Consider the following 26623-nt stretch of genomic DNA (forward strand, 5'->3'; position numbering starts at 1 on the left):
AGCAGGTAATTCCTAAATACTAGCTTGTGAAAAGGCAAATTAGGTCAGCTATTGCTCTGGGATTAACAGGGGGCTTAATTCTATAGAAGATCAAGGATGGAAAGTGGGCCAACGCTGTTCATTGCTCAGCTGAGTTGTCTACAGTGCAGGAGTGCACAGATGAGTTGCCTGAAGAGCAGCAGGGAAGCCTGAAAGGATTTTACTGACTGGAGTCTAGGAAAACCTAGACTTTTGAAGACTGACTTGGCTGTTCTATCCAGCTGTGATGCATGTTGTGTCAATATGGGCTGAAGCTACTCATTCATCCTATTATTGCTTTGACCTTCAGGCACAGCCATGTATTTCACTTGCCATAGTCCCAAGGTTGATATGGCCTATAAACCACCAAACATGCCAGCACCCTCAGTCAGCTTTCAAATGTAAAAATCCACAAATGCTCTATATAAGCATACTTTAAAACATGCTTCAGCATGATTTATGTGCACTATTATTGACAGAGTTCATTTTAAAACAAATACGAAACTGGGTTGGCATTAATTGTTAAATCGTAAGGAACAGATGTGGATTATTAAATTAGGTGCCCTATTTGCACCAGGACTAAATGAGCAGTTATGATAGCCAATGATGATTTGGGGAGTGATATTTAAATTTGGTTGAGTGTTTGAGTCACTATGCATTGATGAAGGCTTAGAGCCGAAACTGGTATGCTTCATATTAATCCAGTTGTTGGTTGCGTTAATCTTAATATCATGTGTGTTTGATATTCAAGTTTTACATTTGAAAGCTGACTGAGGGTGCTGGCTTGTTGGGGGTTTGTACCGTTTGTTATTTTGGCCTTTGCACCATTCCATACATATGTGGGATTGTGTAAGCACCTTGATATGTCCTATCCCGTCCTCCTAGATTTTGATCTTTAGTTTCTACATCAGTGGTTACTGTGCACGCAGTCTTATTCCTTTCAGTTTTGAGAAATGTGGTTTTGATCCTTACATTAGATATCTCTGCAAGTCCTATCTGGTGTCTTGCTGCAACAGGAATGCATAATTTGGCCATCATTTTTTTTTTCATAAGAGGCCTTGGCTTTTAGGGTCCTTATGTCTGGTATCACTCATGGACAGTTGTCTTCCTTTGTTTTATTTCTTCTGGATCATGAAGTTTCTCCCACCTGAGGCAAAATTATAGATGGGAGTCTCACAAATATCCATGCTTAGGTTAGAGATGTACTATCCTTTCTTTTGGACGTTCCACAAGGGAAAGTGCATTACCAATGCTTAGCTTTCAGGTTCTGCTTTGCTTCATTTACTTAGCTGTTCCCTGATTGCTCTCTGTGGTCAGATAGTGCCATACCCCCTAGCAGTTTGTCACCTTTATTAGCTTAGCTTGCACTCTATTCTTCTGTTGCACGGTCCCTTTGTTGCATATAGCATCGAATTTTTGAATACCATCAATTGTATCATTGGATATTCATCATTCTCACTATTGCGGGAGCCTGTTGCTACATGGGTTTTATCCTGCTCAGGATACAATGGCCAGTCAGTCTTCAAAGGTCTCTGGCTCCCTCCCACATACCCACTCCTAGGCTGCTGTGGTTCAAGAACCCTTAGGGAGGAAACAGCAGACTGTATGTCAACCTCTTCAGTACCCGTTTAGAGAGCACATCTAAACTTGGATCAACAGGCAGCTTCAGTCTGCCATTTCTGGCAGATAAGCTCCTGTTGGGAAACTCTTTCACACAAAAATATTGTTTTAATATTTTCTGACAGAAGCAGATGAGTTGATGACATAATTATAAAACAAAGAAATCAGTAAAAAAAAAAAAACTATGCACTTGATCTTTTAAGAAGTGTAATGTATAAATGACAATGTTACAAGAAACATATTTAAATAGAATTGAACATCTGAATTTGACAGAGAGGATTCCAAAATGGTTATTCAGCAGAGTACAGAGATCAAGGAAGAGGGGTAATAATACTGATTGCAGGAGGTGGTTCCAGTAGTGATAGTTTAGAAATATAAGAATATATGGAACATGGATTTTACAAATTATTTTTCAACGTATAAAAGCCAGGCTTCATTGGACAGAAGTTGTATTTTACAAGACCATGGGTATTTGAAAGTTGTGAAACTCGTACGATAACTGCTTTAACCATGTGCCAATAAAGACTAAAATAAAAATCCAGAATAATCAAGTAAAAATTATACATTACCCATTTAAAAGTGGAGATTTTAAGGCATGGTTAGTGAAAATGATTTACAATTTGCTGGGGTATATACAAATTTCTTCAAAAGGGATAGCTGAGGAGTGGGATACAATGAATAGAAAAAATGGAGATATACATAAACTAGCTAAAACTGTGTGTATTTTTCCTTGCTGTAAACTGTTTTTTTCTTCCTTTTGTGATGAGGAGATAAGATGGGGGCCCTGGCCTGCTCTGGTATGGTACATCCTAGACAGGGCATAAGTAATATGTCCTATGCAGACTGCATCAAGGCCCTATCCCTGTATTATGTCTCCTACGGGCTTTTGAGGGGAAGTCTATGCTTGGCATACAGGGCATTGTCAGACTGCACTCTGATGGACCTCCTGCTTATCCACAAAACAGACAGTGCCAGAATTCCCCGTTCTAAAGACTTAAACCTTGCCTGTGTTATAAATAGGACGAGCTGCGGAGATGGGTATGTATCCCAGAGACTACCCCGTCTATGGAACAGGCTCCCATCCATGTGAAGCAGAGTTCCTCCCTAACCTAATTCAAGTTCAACTTGGACAGTTAGATGGGAAACTGGAAATTCATCCCTGGCTTGGCACCTATGTCTCTGATGCAAACAGGCAACCTGTAAATGGTTCATCTCCCAGGCCCATACTTACACTTATCAAGGGTATCAGAACTTGTCAGAGATTTTGGATGCATGGCTAGGCTTAAAAAGGCCCTTGTGGTCGTTAGCCTAGTAAAGATTATGAACCTATGGTCAGAGACCCAGGCCATTTGGTTGCCCTCTGTAAAGGGTGCATCCAGTTCTTGCAGTGGGCCCATTGATCACCGTGTGATCTGGACAGGTTCTGGGAAATAATCTGTGCTTGATGCAGTCCCTGAGTTGCAGATCCAGCTCTTTCTTGGTACAGATGATTCCAGCATCCTATCAGTTCAGGTTCTTTGGGCTCAGGGCATCCCAGAGATCATTCTGTTCACAATTTGATCAAATTTATTCTTTCCCTTTCCTATTTGAGCTGATAGGGCAAAGGAAAGTTGGTAATGTGCAAATTATTTTTCCAGTGTTAGGGAATCATTATGTGTTTCATTACAGAATTCAGAGGAAGACTGGGATACATGCTTTTTGTCTCTGATAGCCAAGAAGAGTGTATTTCAGGTTCCTGATAGTCTGACAGTACAAGAAACTATCCCAAAAGAAGCCACCTCATTCAGAGGAACCTTCCTCATTTTGGGTCTTAAAAAGCCCATGTTCCTCGAAATTCCACATCAAAATCATCTGTCACACATTCAGACTTAAGTTTTTTTTTAACTGAAATCTATGGTAAATACTGCTAATTCATATTAATTCATCAAAAGAACATTTTATAAGTGTAAAGTAGCACATTTTAACCATCCTGTGAGCTTCCTAGTTAAAGTTATTACTAAGCTGTTAGTAGGTGTTCCAAATGTTGCAGTTTGTTCCACATTATGAGTAGTGTTCCTCATTTTGTTAATGGAAGGTTGAGAACTATGTTAGTCCCCCTTTGTTAAGATGATATCCAGTTCTACCTTATTGCCTAGTTTCTCCTTGCTCTCACAGATGAAGTTTAGAAGTGGCAAAAGTGGCAGAGAGGTTTCCACTCATCAGATATAGTCTGCCAAGAGGAAGAGGTCCGCCATTATGATAGAGAGGTACCCAGTTCTGTCTCATTTGATTAACCTGTAGTTTATTCTGTCCTTTAATTAGACATGGGTTTAGCTTGGCTGTGAGTTATTCCATTGTCAAACAGCATGTCTCAGGTCATAGAAACCTTATGGAGAGCAGACTCACTGCCCAGCACCATTTGGTTAAGCATTTGTTTAAAAGACATTATCACCTTCACTTGCTATTAAACAATGCTTTTAGTTCTTATATCACTTGAAATTTCGGAATTGATAGCCTTGCCTTTCTTCTGTTCAGGCTTGCTGGTTTGGCATTCCAAAGTTATTTTCTTGGAAAACTGTTGTTTGTGGCCATCACATCTTCCTGCGGGATCTTAGAGCTACAGACATTTCTTTTTTTTTAAACTTAGTTGGTCTTGCCAAAGGATCAGGCATTTCTTTAAGTAATGAATTTCTCATTACAAAGGTTTATCCATCCATTTCCCTGTCCTTTGTGATGGGACAAAATGCAGGAAAAAGAGAGCCCTTCTGGCATCTGCCATGTGCTGCCAGTTCATGTTTTATCTAAAAAAGTGTAAATTCAAGGAAAGGGTTTGCTTGTATTTTACAAGACTATGGGTATTTGATGTTTTGTTCCTGTGCCCCTTAGTGGGAATGTGAAACTTGTAGTGGCTAAGTAAACCCTTTCTAAGTGGATTGGTAACTATTTTATGTTTTGCTATCAGATGGTGAGCTGCTTTTTTGGAAAATGATTTCTGAGGCCAGTTCATTACAGTAGAGACTACCTTCATTGCTTCTTCAAAAATGTCTGTAGCCACTTCAGTTCACATAGATAAACATTATTGCTTGGAACATTTGTTTTTCATGGAGTCAGACCTTCTGTTGGCATCCAAGTGCTCCAAGACTCTGACTTCTGGTTCATCTTGCCTTTTCCTTTTTAGCTCTGACCTTTCAGGTATATAATTTTTCTGTACTTTTGAATCTTCCCAAGGTCCCTACTCAGGAGGATTTAACACAGATGTGCACGCTATATGTGATATCAGAAAGAAAATCTTTCTACTGTGCATGCTTTTTTATTTCTGTTCTCCATTGTTCTCCATTTATCTAGATAATATCTGCAGAGGGGGCATGCTACAGAAAACAGATTTAAAGATGGTGATGTATTTTCCTGTCTAATTTCATACTGGTAACACAGTAGTAAAGAAGTGTGTATACTTTCTCTGGAAGAAAAATGTGTGTAATGTTCAGCGTTTCTCTAGAAATATGAAAATGAGATGAAACTGAGAAAGGCATGAAGCTTGTATTTGAATACAAAGTATGACTTTCTATGTCTGGAAAACATATCTTCTTGTTAGCTTGCATATGTTGATCTTAGTTACATCTCTGAACATATTGCAATTGTCATATTTTTGCTTTTTGTGTCAGATATTTTTTATATTTTCTTTTAATTTGTGTCAAATATTGTTACTAAGATTAATATATTCATTTTGTTTGTGCTTTCCTCCCTGTTTTTGTGCTGGGTCATGCATGACCCAGTTGGACTATTCCAGTAAACAGGCTAATAAATATTCTGTCTTTATAGCTGACTGATATTTTCATATTCTGTGTGCACTGCCTGACCTCTGAATATTTAACCTGTATTGGCACCATTTTCTCTCTATTGTTTAAGTCTTATGTATTCACTCCTGAAGATCTTGTAATTGGTATTATTTATATATTAGTCATCTGAGAAAGGGGGTATTGAACACTGTAGCTTGACGAAGTTGGGCAGTCAGCGCGTGTTTAACCAAATCACTTGAAAATGCTGCTAGTGAAAGACATATTTGGCTAAATCAAAAGTGAACGGGTAGCTACTGTTGTTGGTCTCTGGCCATATCTAGTGTGACCATAAGTGAGTAGCCCTGCTGTGCAGATTTTCTTTTTTAAAACAAAAGAAGAAAAGGAAAGGTATTTGTAGGGTCAGGCATTTGTTGGACAACGTTATTGTTTTAAAAAAAAGTATTTATAGGTCCTAGCAGCTACTCATACTGAGAAACTGCTGCTTCTGTAATTTTTTTTTTTTTTTTTTTTTTTTTTTGAAGGGGGAGTGACATGTACATTTTGGAAGTCGTTTGTTAACTTGTGACAGTGGCTAAGAAAAGGAACCTTCTTGCACAAAGGTTGAAGCTGTGAGAGCTTAGTAATACATTTATGACATAGGCCTGCTTTGCACATGCTGTTATTAAGCCCGATGCAGTCTAGTCTTCACTCTGACATGTGTGAGTGAGGGCGAGACTGCATCGTACTTAATAACAAGTTATACCATTATTTTAATACTTAGTTTACTAGCGTAACTCTTCTTGAAGACAGTGTGAACTATATAACTATATTTTAAATAGTTAAGTATTTTACAGATTTTTTTACCACTTAATTGTACGAGGTAGACTTTAGAGATTCTGTGTTTTGCTTTCGACACCTTTGTTCATTATTTGGTGAAAGACACCTTGTTCTCTACACAGTGTCTTTTATTGCACGTTGCAGTATTTTACAGATTTAATTATTGATGAAAGTGGAACTTAACTACAAGCAGAACTGCTAATCAGTTACTCCATGTAAGCAAAAATATACTTGTGAGGTTGCATTTCTGATTATACCCATCCTTGATGTTTATTTTTTATTTCATTAAGATTTTCTTTTATTTGGTAGAATAGTAATTTACTCTTGTGTTTGTATTTTTCTTAAAGCTGTAATGCATTGTTTCTCTTGTTTTTGACTTGAGTAAATTATTAAAAGTACAAATTATAGTAGATAACAGTTTTTGAAACATTACTAAAGATTATCATACTTTGTAGCATATGTTAGATGCTCCCAAGCGACTGTATATTTTATGGTTCAAATATTTCCTTTTTATCTTTGCAAGAGTTTGAAATTAATGTTGCTTTTGGATTATTTGTGTTTTAAATATGGTTTATTTTACTTTCAATAAAATTGCGATTCCTAACATGGAGTCATTAAATATGCATTAGAAGACCTCTTAACATAAGGTTTTCTGGGTACACATGTCCTTTTTAAGAACTACTGTAGACCAAGAAGTTTAAATGATGCATTTTAATATTGTATTAATTACAAGCTCTTTGGAACATTTTAAAAGTCAAACTAGGCAAGACGATATAATAGATACATGCTCCTGGCAGCATGCAAAGATATACACAATGTACTGTTGATGAATGTGTCACTGTGTGGAATAAAGAATCAAAACTTCAGTACGACATAGTGAATAACCCAATGGTACAAAAGCCAGAGGTTCACAAAAATAAGGATAGTTGTTAGGTTATGGTCCTTGGCGAGCCTTAAAATGACTTTCAGGGCAGTTAGTGTAGTATTCACATATGAACCTAAGTAGATTTAAATGCACTAATGGAAGCTTACTGAGTAAGGTGTGCACATTATGTTCAAGTAAAACCCTTAGCAACGTGCATCAGTTAAAAATTAAAAAGGGAGCTAAATACATCACACCTAGGCAACAAACAAATCTGACAAAATTATTATTGAACTCAGCAGTTCAAAGCAAGAAAAAGAAAATAAATCACATATCAAAGTGTAGAAGAGGAATACTTGGGGAGAAGGAGATTGCAAGAAAAGAATACTACAGTAAAAATGACAACCGGCAATGACAGTTTGCCTGAAGAGTCATTGGAAGTGGAGATCTGTACTCATGAACATAATGTTCCAGAGAATGTTATAATAAATGGAAATAAAGAAACGTGACCTTTAGTATGTGAGGAAAAGAGTAAAGAAAATGTGCATCATATTAGGAGTGATAATAAAGTTCAAGACAGTAGGTATAAATCTGTGACCATGGATCCATCCAAAGTGACTCATAATGCTGATGATAATTATACTAAAGAGTCAAAGCAAAAATTCAGATAAGGAGGGATCATAGCACAAAAATAAAGTAAAAATATTGCTAATAGAGGCAGAAGTATTGGGCAAATCAAAAAGAAGAAATGGTATTAAAAGAAAAAATGTTTACACAATAGAGATAAAATTAGATGACTGCCAGGATGTAAAGGGACACAGAAAGATATATACAGCTTCAAACAAATGTAAGATAACTACATACAGTGGCTGTAGAGCAAAAGAAACTATAGGCCTGCTTTTACAAGGTGACTGTCGTGTAAGGCAGCAGCTTAAACCATTAACAGCTTTGAATAAGGAGGTAACAGTATTTTCATTAAAGAGTGTTAGCTAGCAGAAATACTAGCATTTTGTTATATGCTGATTACAAACAATTGTACATACACTAATTTATGTATAATGGCAGGAAGCAATGATTTTTTAAACAATCCTGTAGACTATATATAAAGAGGCTGTCTTTTTGTCAGAAGCATATAGTGCTGTTAACTTTTTGAGATGCCCCATGTCCTGCCTTCCCTTACGCTTTCACTAATGCAAAAATATTTAATATGTAGCTAGACAGGCAAGATTACTTAAACGGTTTTATAGTGATAGGGGTGGAAGTGATTGATTATGATATATTTTCAATATATTTATTACTTAAGCAAAAATGCCCAACAGGATGTGTGTTATGTGTAATTAATGTGTTATGAGGCCCGACATCACAGGCAGACACACACCTCTGGTTTCATACTCTCTCACAAGCATAATTCTCAACTTCTTAGCACAAAAAATCTGTCCAAAACCAAAAACAGTAGGGGAACAAAGCTCCAAAAATAGGGATAAATTTTAAATATTTCTCTTATAGAAAGTTGCTACATTAAAAGATCTTGTATGGCAATGCATTTTCTGAAAGGTACAAAACTTGAAACTCAAATGCCTATCATTATTTGTGAATTCACTCCTTACTGATTTGCCACAAGATTTCAGAAAACCACAAATTTTATGAGGAACAGACAAAAAATATGAGACAAAACTATGAATATTCTGTGAAAATTCAGACAGTTAAGAGCTATGCACACAAGATTGTTCCTCTCTCGATCACACACAAATACATTCTCTGCTTTCATGCACACATTTGCTCACACAAGATGGCTCTCTCTGTCTCTCGATCTTGCGCACACTCTTCTGCTTTCATACGCAGATTCACTCACAAGATTCCTCTCTCTCTCTCTCACACACACACACACACACACACACACACACACACACATACACTCACACACAGTCTCTTCTGCTTTCATACATGCATTCACTCACACATGTAGACAGAAACAAACACACTGCTTAGTAAGTATAAAAAAAAATGGCGGCCCTTAGTTTCTTTTTTTTTTTCCTGTGTCAGCTGCACGGCAGCTTGATATGCTGCCGTGAAGAGGTGGACTTGTTTTTAAGTGGGCATTACTTGTACATTAATACCCTGCTGGAGAATGTGCATTCTCTAGTCAGGGTGCTGATCTACAGTTTACCCATTGTCTAAAACTTATTAATAAAAGAAAGTTTTCTAACAAACATTTTAAAGAAAAACAATGTAAGCTTTTTTTTTTGTTAGAAAAGTAATTTTATCACAAGCAGACCATTAGAATTGGGAAATTTAATTGAATTATGAAATGTTTCTACACAGAGTGAAAAAAACTGACTGACTGTTTAGTGTACTACTTCTCTTTATTATTACATTCTTATCTTTTATCTTTTTTACACTGTGTATATATTGTTTGTATATTCTGTGTGATACTATCGGAGCTTTTCTCCCCGGGCCTCTACTGAAAATAGACATACATCCAACTAGACTAGCCCGGTTAACAAATGTAAAATAAATAATAAATAAATAAAATACAGCAAGAAGACTTCAACATCATAACCATTAGTGTGTATCGGAATACTGGTAACTTGATATTTCCTGAATTTAGTAGGTATATCCCGCGGTGGTGGTGCTGTGGTAGCGTTGTCACCTCACAGTAAGACGCTGACCGGTTCGACTCTCAGCTAGAGCGTCTTCTGCGTGGAGACATGCGTGAATGGGCGTGCCTTCGTTGAAGGTTATGCGTTAGGGCTGGCAACTCGGCACGTAAAAATCAACTGCCAATCATTAGCGGACCGGAGTTCCACTGTGGCTACGCCTAACCAGGAAAAGCCGAAAGACACAACATGTATATTAAAATAGACAGTAAGGGAGGTTATTGGTTCACAAAAATCATCACTAATTTCTTAGGAGAAAAAAAAATATGAAGAATTACCAAGTATAATCCTGAAGAATGCTACACCATGAGGAGATTGCACAATTATTCTTGCCTATCAAATTCCTCTAAAATGCCTAGGTCACAGCATAGTACATTTTTGGAGACATTGGGAGATTATTTATATGAATAATCAACATTGCTAATTGGGGATTCCATTTATCCAAATATATCAGCTGGTTTATAAACCAGCCTAGTTATTACTTGTAAGTGTACCTTTTGGATATAATGAACATTTGCATATTTTCTCAAATGGTAAACATGCCAACGTCTTCACTGAATGTCCTAGATTTGGTCCAGGTGAATAACAACAGACTTGTATTAAGAATGTCACATCATGATAGCATTTCCTTTATATTAGCAGGCTCATCAATCAGCAAAAATAAGATGAATAAATTGAACAGGACTTTACTGTGTTGTTTCAGGGCCTCACTGTTCCCCCTTTTGTACGCGCTAGTACAGCTGACTTGGTTTGTATTTTGGAAAACACTTTGTGCCCATTACATGTACCAAGAGGAGCTCTAAAGTTGTAAGCACTGCTGTGCAAGCCTACGTATGTAGCCTTTCATAAGGACAGGGTTTCTGTCAGAACTAACACAGATTTCCTTCCCAAGGTAGCATCTGTTTCTACCTTGAGTACAGTTGCATATTTTCTTTCTTGGTTATTCTAACAATGGTGAATACCAATTGTATTCTCTGAATGTTCACTGTTATTTATGTTTTGATTTACATTGTACAAAAGACCCTTGGAAGTCTGACCAACTTTTTATCTCCTCCTCCAAATCTGTGTTAGGTTCCAGGGTTTCTAAGGTTACTCATTAGGTGGTTTTCTGAATGTATAATCTTTATGTATAATTCAAGAGAACTGTCCTTATCCTCCAAAATTCAAGAGAACTGTCCTTATCCTCCAAACAAAAGGCTGATTCCACTAGATCAGCGGCTGCTTCTATGGCTTTAACAGTGTCCCTATTAACAATATGTATGCAGCCGGAACATGGTCTTCAGTTCATACCTTTATTTCTCATTATAAGCTTGAGCTACTGTCTTGATCAAGAGCTGCTTTTGGTTTCAACATTCTCTAGAAAATCCTTCCATACTGCCTCCCATGGTTCATGTAACTGGGGACTCTGTTCAACTAGCTGAGGCAGATAGAAAAGACAACATCAGATATGGATGTTATATATTTACCATAATGCTAGATCTGTGTTGTCTTCTGTCCATCTCAGTGTCCCCTCCCAGTGTCCCCCTGTCAAACTGTCACCTTTTTTCTGGACTCCGATGGACTACACTGGTCTTGTCCAGGGCCTTTCTTTTCAGCAATTTGCTAATTTATAGCTGATTACAGAGGGGATTTGATTTAGGTGCTGTAATTTCTTAGCTATGAGTAGGGCAAGTTCTGAATGATTGACAGGTTGTGTAGGTACATTATATGAAGGGGTGGAACCTAAAGTCTTATAAGAAGTGCTGGATTTGGATCGACAAAGATCTGATAAGCCCAGCAAAATTGTCAACAACGATCTTGCATTATGGTAAGTACATAACTTTCATTTTTGAATCATTGCAGTTCTGGTAATGTTACCAAATGTTTGCCTACCCTCTGTGAAATTGGTCTAGGTCTACTAGTCAGTTGAAGATCTTTGCCAGTCTTTTGGCCAGTATAGTTATAAAGACATTATAGCCATTGGTTAGGTTCTGAAAAGAATCTGTATGGCACTGCATGTGTCAGATCTTCCCCATCTTTTGGAATTGCCTCCAGAACTGCTTCTTTCCATGACAGAGTTGTTTCTCCTGCTTCTAAAACACTCTTAACCAACTTCCCCATAAGTCTGTCACATCATCCAGTTTTCTTTATCATATTTCTATTGATATGCTATCTGACCCTGTTGTTTTTCCCTGTCTTTTTTATTGTAGTGACTTCTTTTAATGTCTGCTGGTGATAGCTCATTCCTTCGAAAGCGGCTTGTTTCTCTAATTTTTTGATCTCCATTGATGTCCATGTGTAGGTTCCACTGCCTCCATATTATATTAGCTCAGCTGTATGTCACTGTTATCTGCTCAAACCACCCCACCCCGCCTTTCACATTACATTATCCATGTTTCTGTATCAAATGGTTATTTCTGCAAGAGGTAGAATCTCACATGCCCATTAATATTGTCCCCTCTCCACTCTTTTATTGCAATCAGTCTATCCTTAATTTTGTCTGATCAGACAGGAGTATGCCTTCTGAATATCCGTCATTTCCACATAACCCCACCCTTCTGACAGTAGGAGGGAGTTTCTTCAGCTAAGAAGTTGGGCTGCAGGAAAAGGCACAAAAAAAGGGGAGTCGATTGAACACCATTACATTTCATGTTTTCTGAAAAGTTAAAAGTAAATAAAGGAAGAGAAAATGTGTAGTCATGAGTGAGATTCTTGTCACTTAACATCCTAGCTTTCTTACTCCAGGTGCCCGTTTAAACTACAGCCTTCCATCAGTCTCAAATCCCCTCACCAAGTAAGTGTACACAAAAAGAAACCACTCCCCCTCCATAAAACTATACTTGTACTTTAGCTGGCGTTAAGTAATGACGCTGTCATATTTTAAGGTCTAATGTTCAAGTTATCAAAAGTCCAATATGTCAGATTTGCTTTGACACCTGTCTAAATATTAGTTAAAAAAGGACAAAATAAAGGCAGTTCAAAGGACTTCAAAAGTCTTTAGGAGTAAACAGAATCCCTTCTCAGTCTGTCTTCTATTACTAGTTCCAGTTGACAGTTCTTACTGTTTTCCATTTTCTTATTGAAGATTTTCATGTCCCTCATTTTATCATGCATCTTTTGCTGAAAGACTGGGAATGTTTTTTTTTTTTTTCCATCATTTTCTCCTTATTGGTGATGCCTGTCTTCTTTGGGTCTAGATCAGACTTGCATCAGACTGCCATCCTCCTTATGTGCTCTCTTCATATATTCCAGAGCTCGATTTTGTTCCATTTAATATTTGGTACCTAACAGGTGAAACTTTCCGAGAACACTGAATTATTGACATTTGAGCCAAAGTCCCTTCTCCTTGCATTTCTGTATGGCAGGAAAAATGCATTCCACCTGCCCGTTCTGTAAACGGAATAATTATTGCTTGCAAATACCCTTGTTTCCCATACCTTATAGATCACCCCCTTTTTCTACAATGTAGTAAGGATTTGTTCTTAAAGGGCATATGTTTGGAATTTGACTATTCGCTTTTTGGGTTGATTTCTTTTGGCCACTCTTGAAGCATTTATCCTGTGGACTCTATTACAATGTCTGCTAACTGATTCCCAGTACACTCATGCAGAAATTTCTTGCGTAAACAGTTTATAATCACTGTTTTCTGCATGCCATAAATCAAATGTTCACCTTTCTCAGTCCATCTTCCAACCAACTTTAATTGCATTTCTTCATACTTTAGTTCATATTCAGTCATTGTGGAAAGTGATTCTTATTCCTAAGCTTGTAAAGTAGAGAGGTTATCTACATGGGTTTGACAGGGTGTCTTTAATCTCCATATTCTTTTGTTGTTGATGCCGGTGATATAATCTGACAAAGTACTACTTCTTTTAAGAACTTCTTTATAAATCTGGTCTATCCTGAATTCTAATATGTGTGGTGCTTGTTCCTTGTCACCTTCAATCTCCAAGTTACTTTCCTAGCTGGAAATCACATTGTCTTCTAGCCTTCACATTGTTTCTGAGCTTTTTTCCCAATCTTTCCTTCTTTCTGCTCACCTGGCAATCATAAAGGTGAATTTAGGAAAAAAAGTTACTTACAGTTTTTAAAAAATTAACATTATGACATTTTTGCATGGAGTCAGCTCCAGAGGCCTTAGCCCTACCACACTGCCATGCCAGAAGTCCCACTGTCCCCAATTTTTAATGCTTTTACCTTCTATCACAATTTCTTTCTCCTTTGTTGATTACTTTTTACTAATGTAGGTTATGGTTGCTTTCTCATGGCAGGATTTGGAGCATACACACAATGTGCCTTCTCAATTAACAAATCCTGCTTTGAATACCAGTCCAATAACTTAACTGTTTTTTTTAATTGTTCTTCTTGAGAAGCCTCATGCTCAGACAGCCTTTTTTCATTTCAGCTTTTGATTTTTGCAGTTTTATCAGATCATCTGAATAGCTAATTAAAGGTTATTCTGTTTTCCAGCCTTTTGTTACTTGACTTTATATGTTCCTTCAGTGTTTCAACACCTCTTAGTACATTTGATTTTTTTCTCCTCTGAATTACTGGAAGCCATTTCCTGTACAAAAGCTAAACATGAATGCCTTCGCTGAACAGCTACAAGATTCTTCCCAGACAGAGTTTTTCTTTCCTCCTTTTCCAGTTGAATTTCTCATGCTTTCTCCAAATATCCTCTTTGCTGGCATCCAGCCAATATAATTACTAACAACTAACTGAATTCTACCCAAGTTGGTGTCCTTTACTGGTTTCATTTTCTCAATTTCAGTTTTTACACTAGAAGAGCTCTAGCCTCATGTTCTCAATTTCAGTTTTTACACTAGGAGAGATCTAATCAACCTGTGATCACTGTACAGCCATCCTGGAATTTGTTTCTTGTTTTATTGCTTGGTGTCACTCATTGAATAGAGAGTGATCTGAGTGGGCAGAGGTGAGAGGGAATCCTGTAATCCTAACATATGACATCACAGCATGGGCTGGCAGGAGTTCCAAGCAATTTTGAATGTGAAAACAAAGAAAAATTCAGCAACACGTCAAACCATGTGCCTAAACTGTCCCTGATTTTAACTCAGTTTTTTTGCTGTGTTCCTCTTAATCCCTTCTAAAACTGGTAACTTTTGGAGAAAAGGTGGTGAAATGCCTTAATAAATAATGACAATAATTAGAGCTATACACTTCTTGTACTTCAAAAAAATGTATATTAATTTGAATTCACATATTCTGTTAGTCTCAGGATAATGGTACTGGTATTTTAAAAGTGTTCCTGATTCTGTTGAGAGCTATGTGTCATTCTGAGAATAGAATAGAATAAGAATGAGGCTTACTCAGAAGTCAACTGATAACAGTGAGTAGATATCCTTTATTTCTGTAATTTTATGTAAAATCAGCCACATTCTATTGTCAAATAGACTTTAAATTTGAATTTCTGTTATTTATGTTTTACTAATAAGGTATGTCTCCTGGTACTGAGTAATTGCCAGGAGATTGGTGCATCTTTGAACATTGTGTAACATTCACTGTTTTTCTTTTCCTTCTTGCTCTGTAGAATAGAATATGATGCATACCGTACAGATCTGGAGGAACTTAATCTGGGTCCAAGAGATGCAAATACCCTACCAAAGATTGAACAGTCACAGCAACTGTTCCAAATGCACAAGGAGAAGTATGACAAAATGCGAAGCAATGTGTCTGTCAAACTCAAATTTCTGGAAGAAAACAAGGTAACTTCTTTAATTGTCTTCATCCTGTTGGCAGTCCTTACAGACAGTACATCATAGTGTCTGTGGCTCTGTAGGTGGCAAACTTTGCTTTGATGGATTCACACACCAGGTACTTGAATTAATTTTGCAATAATGGTACTGTATGTTTAGGGAAGTGCCATGCCCCTGAGGTGCTTGTCATCCTTCAGATAAAATACTAAACTTGAGGTATTTGACTCCTGTAACTTCTCAGTCTTTTGGGTTTCTAATACCATGACTGGAATGGAGTCCATTCCTAAGCCAAAGTCCGATTAACGTTCATGAAATTAGTTTTGTTTTAGACTTTGATGTCAGCCAGAAGTGCTCTTCACAGCACCCGCAGTGACTCCTCCTGCAATTCATAAAGGGTTATATGTATTGGTAACATATCTAAATACGAGTGTAGATTCTTTTTTATATGACCTGTTACTCTTACTACTATTGGAACTGTCTGGATATCTTTCCACATTGCTATAATTTCTGCCTGCAAATGCTGGTATTTCATGACTTTGTGTCTTTCTGTAAGCAAGACTCTGTAGACACTGAGTGTGCCAATTTCAGTGATCAATGCTACTTTTGTCTTCTTTTCATGGACCACCATATCCAGTTTTCTAGGCTCTATCTTTTGAACTGTTGGTAATGGGTGATCCCATGTGATGTAGACTTCATCATTTTCTATGATGCTTTACGGCTCATGTTTCCAATGTTTTTCAGCCACTTCAGCACCATAATGTTTGCACAATCCTCAGTGCAACAGTTTTGCCACATTATTATGCCTTTTATACAGTCTTTCTGCCATTAGTAAGTCACAACCAGCAACGAGGTGTGCAACAGTTTCCAATTCTGTTTATACATAGTTACATAGTTACATAGGTTAGTACTAAGCTAACTGCCCTTGCAAGCCATTTTAAGCCTAGCCAATTATCCCTTGTGAGACTCAAACCCTGCACCTTGTGTTTGTAAGGCAAACACCTTAACCATTAGGCCACCCTCCCAACCAGAAAAAAACTCTGCCAGACTCGAACCCCAGACCATTGACACAATAGACTGTATGAATTACCACTAAGCCACAGCAGATATTTTCTGTTTCTCCCACATGTTCAATGGACTTTGTAAACCAACATGTATGTTGCCCTATATTTTGGGCCACCAATATTAACCTTTAATTTCTTTGTTTGAATTTGCTTGTCCTTATCCATTCCTGCATTTGATCCTGATCAACATGAGGATCTTCTAGAAGTTTTCTATACTTGCAACTGTGTTTGTGCTTTTTCCACATTTCTTGCCTTCTCATCTGGCCCTTCACCTTATATTCTTTCTTTTGTTTTTTGCCACATTCAGTTGCTGCCTGATTTTTATCTACATCTGGTTTGATTTCCATTCCTGATTGACGTCTATATGCTTTTGCTAGTTTAAGCAGAGAAGTCATCTCAGATTTATTCTCCTCATGTTACAAAACTGTCACTATATTTGGGTCTTGTGAGGTCAGCAGATATGTGTACAAGTCCCCACGATTGCAGACCTATACATGTAATCAATTTCAAGGAGGCCTGAATTTTATAAATCATTTGGTGAGCATGAAGCATTCTTCTTTTTTCCTGTCTAATCTATCAAACATGGTTTGGGGCCAGTCACTCCAAAACTGAAAGTTAGGACAGGAAAAGCGAATTGGTTTATAGCTTGAATTTTGTTCCTAGATGTCTGTGCTGTTTGGATGATTGATTCAAGTCTTCTAAAGTATTCCTTACTAAGTTTTATTTGCATTTGTTCATGTTTTATTGTTGATCCTTCATCAGTTCCCAAATATTTACACAGCCCCTCTTGCTCAAGTTCTTTTATATCGCATTCTTCTCCCAAACTGATGATGTTCTTCATTCCACATTGCTGCAGTCCTAACTATTGGGTAGTCCGCTGTCCAGTCGGCCCGAATACCAAAGTATATGGCTGACGTCGGTCAAGGCGCATTAGACTGACGTCAGTACGTCAGGGTACTAATGCGCATGACCGACGTCATATCCTCAGTCTTTTTTGCCGCATGGTCCGATGCAGAAGCAGTTTTGCGAGTGCAGGTTGGCGTTCTGAAAGTTTCTGAAGTCAGAGTTTCAGACCGAATCAAAGTTGGCTAAGTACCCCGTTGGGGAATATTTTGGTTTTTTCTTGCCTCAGTATTTAACCGGATGTCAGAAAAAGTGAATAACTGTATTTCTTGTGGGAAACAGATACCTCATAGGGATTACCATACTTTGTGTATACCTTGTTTAGGGCCTGAGCACGACGTTGTTGGATGCCGCTCTTGTGCTAGATTTAACAAACGCACTATTAAGAGAAGGTTAGACTGTGCCAGGTTAGTGTTTGGGAAGCGTTGTAATTATAAAATGCCGTCGGATGCTCCGACGCCCGCTTCGGCCAAAAAGCGCAAGGACAAAGCAGCGAAGCCTAGAGTGGAAGAACCGACAGTCCCGGACGTCGGTTCTTTAGAAGGCTCAGTGGAGCCGGAGGTTCTGCCAGGAGTTTCTTTGGAGTCTCAGGGAGAAACTTTACTGTTACAGGATGTATCCTCTCAGGAAGTAGGCCAGGCTGAAGGGGCTTCTCAGGTGGCTGTTCTTCCCTCTCTTCCTAAGGTGGTTAGGGCCTCCCCTTCAGTTTCCAAGGCTTCTTTAAGAGGCAGGCCTAGTTTAGCTTCAGTGGGGGTTTCTCCTAGTGTTTCAGGGTCTTTGCCTAAGAAGCATATGCTAAAAATGGCAGAGGATTTGATTACAATGATTAGAGGTTCTATGCCCCCTCCTGATAAGAGGCCTAGGGTGGAACCTGAGCTTGAGAGTTTTGAGCAATGTTCGGAGGCTTCTGAGTCTTCGGCTGAAGACTTGCAGGAGTATCCTCCTTATTCTGATTCTGATTCTGATGTGGATGATTCTACCCCTTCAGCTTCGCCTCCTGAGGATTTTTCATTTTCAGAGACTCTGCATTCCATGAGGGAGCATTTTAAATGGGAAGGTCAAGATTTCTCTGATTCCAGGAAGAGGCTTAGAGAATTCTTGTTTTTACCCCAGCATAGGCCTTTAGCTATACCTCCTGTTCTGAATGTGGTAGAAGATGTTTTTGCAGAGGCTTCCCTGAATCCTGATTCTTTGCCTCCTGCCCCAGTTAAACCGGATAGGTACTATAGGGTGCCTGAAGCCCATAAGTATCTTTTTAAGAGTCCTAGGGCAGACCCAGAAACTGTCTCTCAGGGGCCTAAAGGTGTGAAGGCTTCTGTGGTTAAAAATCCTGTTCCTCCTGATAAAGAGGCAAGGGCTTTGGATAGATGGGGAAAGAAAGTGTATACTTCTTCCACTTTAGCCATGAGGGCGTTGAATTGTCAGTTTCATATGTTAAAATATCAGAATTATCTCCTTTCACAATTGAAGTCTAAGGTGGATGCTCTGGCTGAAGGTATTGAGTGTAAAGAGTTGCAGGATTTAGTTCATGTGTCTGAACAGGTGGGTAAGCATTCCTTGCAGTGTGGTTTTGATGCTGTGCAGGCCTCCTCGAGGGTGGCTGCCACTGGTTCTGTTCTTCGAGGCACGCCTGGTTGAGGGATCAGAATTTAGCTGAGCATGTTAAGACAAGGATTTTGGATGCTCCTTTACAGTCTGATGTGTTGTTTGGTTCGCCTGTGGAAGCAGTTTTAAAGAAAATGGAGGACAAGGCTAAGTCTATGCAAACTGTTAAGGATTTTTGCAGGTGCAGCCTCCAAGTTTAGTAGAAATTGGCCTACTAAGGGATGGACTTATCCTGCTTATGATTCCCAGTCTAGGGGTAGGTCTAGACGTGGTAGGGGCAGAGCTCAAGGTTCTTTTAGGCCTAGAACAGGGAGTTCACCTGCTCAGACTTCTGGTGAGGGCAGGGGTCAGTCCTTTCGTAAGCAGACCCAATGACCTGCCTTTTCAGCTGCCAGTACATTCTCGCCTGGCAGCACCTTTGGGAGGAAGGCTGTCTCTTTTCAAAGAAAATTGGGATTTAATTACCCAAGACAGATGGGTTCTGGATATCATTCACCACGGTTACAGGTTTTATTTCCATACCTTGCCTCCTTTCAAAGGCATGCCAGACATTCCTCCTCTACAAAGAACAGAGGCTCACAAGCAAATTTCTCTGTTGCTCCAAATAGGGGCCATTCAGCCAGTTCCTGTGCCAGAAAGGGGCCTAGGATTTTATTCTCGCCTGTTCCTAGTACCAAGAAGGGGAACACGTGGAGACCAATTTTGGATTTATCTATCCTCAACACTTATCTGGACATTCCCAAGTTCAAAATGTTGACGTTACAACAGCTTTTACCTCTGCTGGGCAAAGATCACTGGATGGTAACTTTAGATCTCAAGGAAGCTTACCTTCATGTGCCTATAAGACTAAGTTGCAGGAAGTATCTGCGGTTTCGAGCTGGAAATTCTCATTATCAGTTCTCTGCATTGCCCTTTGGCTTATCTACTGCGCCCAGAGTATTCACAAAGGTTCTGGCTCCAGTGATAGCTTACTTCAGGCTAAAAGGAATTCAAATCTATCCTTACTTGGACGACTGCCTGATTCTGGCTCAAGAAAAGGAAGACCTTCTACAGCATTTGGAATATGTCATAGCAGTGCTAAGATGCCTAGGGTATTCTGTGAACGAAATAAAGTCCAGTCTAGTACCCTCTCAAGACATGTGCTTTCTGGGTGTGAGACTGAATACAGCAGCCCAGATGGCCTTTTAACCCCGGACAAACAAAAGAATCTTTCCAGTTACTTCCATCAACTATCTCTTCAGTCCGGGCTGACTGCAAGGACAGTCCTTCAAGCCTTAGGGTTCATGGCATCTTGTATTCTGGTGCTTCCCAATGCCAAACTGCATATGAGGAAGCTGCAATGGTATCTCAAAATGTATGGACACAGCACTGCCAGGATTTGGACACTGTCATTCAAATAATACCTTGCATTCAAAAGGAATTTTTGTGGTGGGCTCAGGAATGTCACCTAAACAAGGGACTCTCTGTGACCCGGCCAGAGGCGAGTCAGATTCTAACGACAGATGCCTCAGACATTGCTTGGGGAGCTCATCTAAATGGAAAGTGGATACAAGACAAGTGGCCTGCCAGACTACAGCATCTACATATCAACATGAAAGAGATGTTAGCAGTCCAGTTTGCCTTAATGGCTTTCAAGGAGTTACTTCTTCCAGGGCAGGTGTTGATTCTAACAGACAACACAACTGTCATGTGGTACATCAACAAACAAGGGGAACACATTCTTACCCATTGTGCAGGCAAGCAATGATTTTATGGGAGACTGCGCTCAGCTTGCAACTAACTCTTCAGGCAAGGTTTCTGCCGGAGCACAGAACTCCTTAGCAGATGTGTTAAGCAGACAAATCATGGATCCCCAGGAGTGGAAACTGGATCTTCATGTATTTCAAAAATTGACAGTGTCATGGGGAACTCCAGACATAGATCTGTTCGCTTCTCCACTAAACCACCAGCTGCCAAAGTTTTGCACAAAGAGGTTTCATCACACAGCTTGGAAAGTGGATGCTCTTTCTTTCAGTTGGAAAAATCTTCATGTGTATGCTTTTCCACCTCTGCCTCTTCTCCCAAAGGTGCTTCTAAAGGTCAGACAAGACAAGCCAAGGATGATTTTAATAGCTCCAGATTGGCCTCGGCAGCACTGGTACCCATTACTGGGGAGTCTGGTAAGGAAGCCTCCATGGCCTTTACCCTTGATTCCACACCTGTTGTCTCAGAGGGACGGTCACCTGCTCAATGTCAAGCTTCACTCTCTTCATCTAACAGCCTGGCATATTCTGTTTTGAAAGACAGCAGGTCTCAACTTCCTCAACAAGTTTTAAATGTGATTATGGAAGCCAGAAGACCTAGTACAAGGAAAGTGTACGCAGACAAATGGAAGAGATTTTTATTTTGGACTGCAGCAAAGAATTTGGAGATTTCTGAGCCTAATTTGAGTGTGGCTCTTCAATATCTTACTGAGTTATTGGACAAAGGTTTGTCTTTCTCTTCCATTAAGATTCATGCTGCAGCAATTTCAGCTCACTATGATTGTGACCCACCATTGTTTTCACATCCTTTGTTCAAGCAATTTCTTAGAGGGCAAAGAATATAAGACCCCCACGTAGAGCTCCTACTCCTGCTTGGGATCTCAATTTTGTGTTGGAGAAACTTACTCTACAACCTTTTGAGCCTGTGGCTACTGCTGAACTGAAATACTTGTCATGGAAGACTGCTTTTTTGTTGGCCATTACTTCTGCAAGAAGGGTTTCTGAGTTGCAGGCCCTTATGGCGGTTGAGCCTTTTTTGATTTTTCATAAGGATAGGGTATCATTACGTACTAATCCTTCCTTTATGCCTAAGGTGGTTTCTAGTGTGGCTTTAAACCAAACTATTCATTTGCCTACTTTTTATGCAGATCCCCAAAATAAAGGGGAAAAGATTTTGCACACTTTAGATGTACACAGGCAATTGCGTTATTATTTAAGCAGGACTAAGGATTTTAGGCAGTCTCAGCAGTTGTTTGTTTCTTTTGCTTTGAGTTCGCAGGGCAAGCCTGTGTCAAAACAAACTATTTCTAGGTGGATTGGGTTTTGCATTGCATTTTGTTATTCCCGTCATGGCAAGGAGATTCCAGCTGGGATTAGGCCTCATTCCACTAGGGCTACTGCCACTTCAACTGCATTTCTAAGGGGGGTGGCAACTAAGGATATTTTGGAGGCAGCTACTTGGAGTTCCGTGCATACTTTCTCTAAGCATTACCACCTTCCTCTCTACTCTAAGTCTAGGGCTGGTTTTGCCACAGCTATTTTGCAAGGCATGTTGTCAGCTCCTGCTTCCTTATGATTTGCCAGCCTCCCTTACCTCTGCTTTGGGATTCTACCCAATAGTTAGGACTGCAGCAATGTGGAATGAAGAACATAGTACAGTTTTGTACCTACCATAAATGTAGATGTTCGAGGATCCACATTGCTGCAGTCCAATTTACCCTCCCTCCTTCCCCTCTGTGTTTAGGGGTGGTTGTGTAGGTGAGGTTATATTCTGGTAATTTTGTATATATTGTATATATTTTTGGTGCAGGTATGTTTGGAGTTTTTGGTTTTGGCCTTGTCTTTTTAGGGTCTTCTGACATCTGGGGCAAGAAAAGACTGAGGATATGACGTCGGTCATGCGCATTAGTACCCTGACGTACTGACGTCAGTCTAATGCGCCTTGACCGACGTCAGCCATATACTTTGGTATTCGGGCCGACTGGACAGCGGACTACCCAATAGTTAGGACTGCAGCAATGTGGATCCTCGAACATCTACATTTATGGTAGGTACAAAACTGTACTTTTTCTTGGCACTGCAGTTTTTCTGCTGCAAAGGTTGCTTTTGCACATTTGTCAAGACCAAATGACATTCTTATATCATCTGAAAAAAATTGGCAACTTGCAGTTGTGCTTTCAGTTCCTCATCTGATGAGCTGTACAGTTTTAAATCATTGACAATAAGAAGATAAAAAGTCTTTACACTTTGTTGTTTTCTAGGAGCCAAGATATAGCTATGGCCTAAGCTGTTAAGTAGATAGCTTAATGGGTTAAGGGCAAGGCAGAATAGCAGTGGTGATTGAGTCACCCTGGAATATACCCCTGGGATATTAACTTGTCCTTTATCATGGCTAAATTGTAAAGTGGTCTGCCACTGTTTCATGGTCACTGTAATGTAGTCGATCTGTGTAGAGTTTATCTTATACATTTTTAAACACCCTTTTATCCATGAATGTGGGATACAGTAAACTCTCAGTTAATTGGAACTCCAGCAACTGGCCCTCTCAAGCAACCAGCAAAAAAATATTGAAGAAATACAGTACAATGTTCATGTGCAGACTTTCTGCCCCCCCCCCCCCCCAGAAACATACCTTACATTTTTAGAATTTTAGAGTTTTAAAAAGGAAGATAGGAATAAATTCCCTCTCTCTGCAACCTGAGAACAAGTCAAACCAAACAAATTGTATAGGATGTCACATTGTCAGCCCAGCTATCTGGAATTTTGTAAATAATTATATGTCATTTGAGAATATTGATATGATTTTTATAGAAGTGTGACAGTAGGAGATACTGCCAGCACAGCTGTCTATGTGACAGTAGGAGATACTGTCAGCACAGCTGTGTGGAATTTTGTAAATAGTTTTATGTCATCTGTGAATATCAGGATGCAACTGCTGGTGTTACCACTATATTAGAACTGCATATCCTATTGCATAGACGTGTACTGAAGAGATATTTTTATACACTGTTGTAATTGTTTAGCTGCATGTATCTTAACAGGAGATTAGCTTGCAAAACTTAAGAATAGTTGAGACTGAAGTACTGTATTGATGGGCCATAAATAGGGGATGTTAGCTTTCAGTTTCAGTCAATATGAGACAGGATGTCTACATTAGGGGACTCTCTGTGTTAAGTGTTTTATTGTTTTATGTCCTCTAGCAGTTGCATACATCTGAAGGCTATGTATTTTCACAGAGATATGTTAAATGCTACCAGCTGCAGTGGTGATTTAGCTTGGGAACTGAAGTCAGGTGACAGAAAGTGATGTCATGCTGCAAGTATCCCAGCAGTAATATTTGATATTAATTTGAGAACTCTCAGAGAAAGAGAGAGAGAAACAGGGCATTTTGTATTTTGTCTTTGACCTAACAAGAACATCCACTCACCACCTCTGCACTTGCCTTGCTGTAAGTAACATTTTACGGCATAGTAACTCTTTTAGATTCAGATAGGAATGTAGTAAAGTATAACTTAGATGTTTTCTTTATTTATTTGAGACTGTCCTGCAATGTTGTTTTAAATATATCCTGTGATTTTGCACTCTGATGTAACTGATTGCTCCCTGAATATTGTCTTGTTCTTTTATTATTTATTATTAAATATATTTAAACCTGTCATTGTGGCTGATATCTGTGAGACATATTTAAGCACTTAGAGTACTTGCATATCTATTTGGTAACACTGTGCAGGCCACTCCTGATAGCCTGGCTCTTCATCAAACTACCATTTGGATAATAGTAACATTGTGCAATAGGATTGGACACCCTTTGTTAAGGGCCCGTAAAGTAGCTGATAAGGAGCTGGCTGGTGGCGGTGAAAACTACCTTATAGTGTGGGCAGAAGGGGGCATAGCTAGTAAACCTGTGCCAGCCTTTCCCAGGTGTGTGTGTGTGTGTGTGTGTGTGTGTGTGTGTGTGTGTGTGTGTGTGTGTGTGTGTGTGTGCGTGCTCGTGTACGTGTCATCTACTTGGGCAGGGACACGAAGCACTTTGTTGGACAGCAAGAGTGCTGGAGGTCTTAGCTTGGTCACTCAGCTCAGATCTCAACTCTATAGCTGTGCCAGCGGGGGAGTCTTATTGGGGATCTGGAGAAAGAGGGAGAAACCAGCCCCAGACTGACTGTGTTCTCTGTGTACTCTTAAGGGAAATTGTACTTTACTGTGTGAGTACTTGTCGTCCTTCCAGTGTGTATGTTCCACACTGTTACCAGTAGTGAGGATTGAGGCTTCTTGATTACTGGGCCAGTGTAGGCGTGTCACACAGGGTACAGTTTTAGTCAAGCCTATTTTTAATAGTAACTCTCAAGCAACCAGAAACTACAGATCTGATGTTGTTAATCTTCATTCATTCCTTACTGATGGGTTAGCAGTTCCGTCCTCAGAACCGAGCTGGCCAATATCAAGCTCGCTTCAGCCAAAAACCCTTGAGCCAAGGTCCAACCCAGAATGGTCTGCTCCCTGTTACCTCAGATCTCGTTTGCCACATTGCTGAACAGCCATGTCAAGCCAATCTCAGCTGTCAAATTTTTTGACAGTTTATATATTATTACTCAAAATTTTTCTCAAAATTTTATTCTAATATTTTCCTACCCTATCGCACACTTTAGACACTCTCCCTTTTTCCCTTTATTACCCGCTTTTCTTACCTTATGGTAATTCTACATTACCATTATTGGTAATCCTTCCTTTTCTCTTTTTACCCTTTTCTTGTGTAGCCGTTATTCTTCCTTTTGCTACTGTGCTTCTTCTCCCCACCAGTTATTGTCAGATAAGAAAAGGTCTGTTGGCTTCAAGCAGTGCAAGGATTGCGGCCGTGAGTTACCACTTTCCGATGGCCATGACTTATGTGTCTACTGTTTTAATGTCTCCCACTTGACTGTAGGTCCTCCGTGTGGGAATTGTAAAAACTTCTCTACCATGACTCTCAATGAGAGGAAGAATAAGTTAATTTTGAAAAGTCTCCTCAAGTCTCCTTTCTCTGAGGCTATTTCTGGGTCAGAGGGCTCACCGCCTCCTGTTAAACCCTGCAAGAGGCGTTCTTCCACTTCTTCATCAAAGTCACTCTCTTCTTCTCTCTCTGGAGATCATAGGGAGTTGACTCACAAGAAGGTGAAATTGATTACTACTCCAGCACTACCACCTGTGACCCTGTCGACTCCATGCTCGGCACCGCCCCAAATGATTCCGACTACAGCCATGTCTCCTTTATCGATACCAGCACCAGAGTTCCTGGTGCAGATAACTATGGTTCCAACAGTTCTGTCGCAACCCCTAACAGCACCATCAATACAGGTTCAGTCCCCTTCAGCACCGTTGGTACAGTCACCTTCGGCTCCAAGTATGACTCTTCTGTACTCCACGGCACAGACTTTTTCAGCACTGACATGTACTTAGGTGCAGTCCTTCTTGGCACCGTCCTTTTTGCCGTGCAGACTCTCTCCATTACGGCACCGTACCATTCGGGTCAGACCTTTGCCTTTACGGTGCAAACACCTTCAACTACTACGATGCTGACATCTTCAGCGCAGACTTTTTCCACTCCATTTTCCTCGGTGCGGACTTCATCGGCTCCAAGTTTTGCACCTATTGAATTAGCAAGGACCAAATATTCCCCTTCACTGGATCCTATTGCTAGCAGTCGGTATAGTCCTTTCCTAGAAAAGCCAGAATCACCATCCGCTTTCTCCATGAGATCAACCAAGAGTCTTTCTGAACAGGATGTGTTGCAGCTTGTTGACCAGTTGCTTGTGGCCAGAGGTCAAACCCCAATGTATACTCCTCCTTCGACTTCCACTCAAGTCTCAAAGTCTATTACTCTGACAGCAGCTTCC

The 26623-nt window shown here is 39.6% G+C and overlaps 1 protein-coding gene across 6 annotated transcripts in view; it reads left to right on the forward strand.

The window, feature by feature from the left end:
- Positions 1 to 26623, forward strand: part of ARFIP1 (ADP ribosylation factor interacting protein 1) — a 1064000-nt gene that overhangs the window by 867761 nt on the left and 169616 nt on the right. For all 6 annotated transcript variants that reach the window (XM_044062461.1, XM_044062456.1, XM_044062455.1 and 3 more), the window contains one exon: positions 15277 to 15451. In XM_044062461.1, the coding sequence (XP_043918396.1) occupies positions 15277 to 15451 (175 nt within the window). The remainder of the gene's footprint in view (positions 1 to 15276; positions 15452 to 26623) is intronic.

The sequence above is a fragment of the Protopterus annectens genome, chromosome 2.part1, assembly GCF_019279795.1.
Source record: "Protopterus annectens isolate FY-2018-M chromosome 2.part1, PAN1.0, whole genome shotgun sequence".
NCBI lineage: Eukaryota > Metazoa > Chordata > Ceratodontiformes > Protopteridae > Protopterus > Protopterus annectens.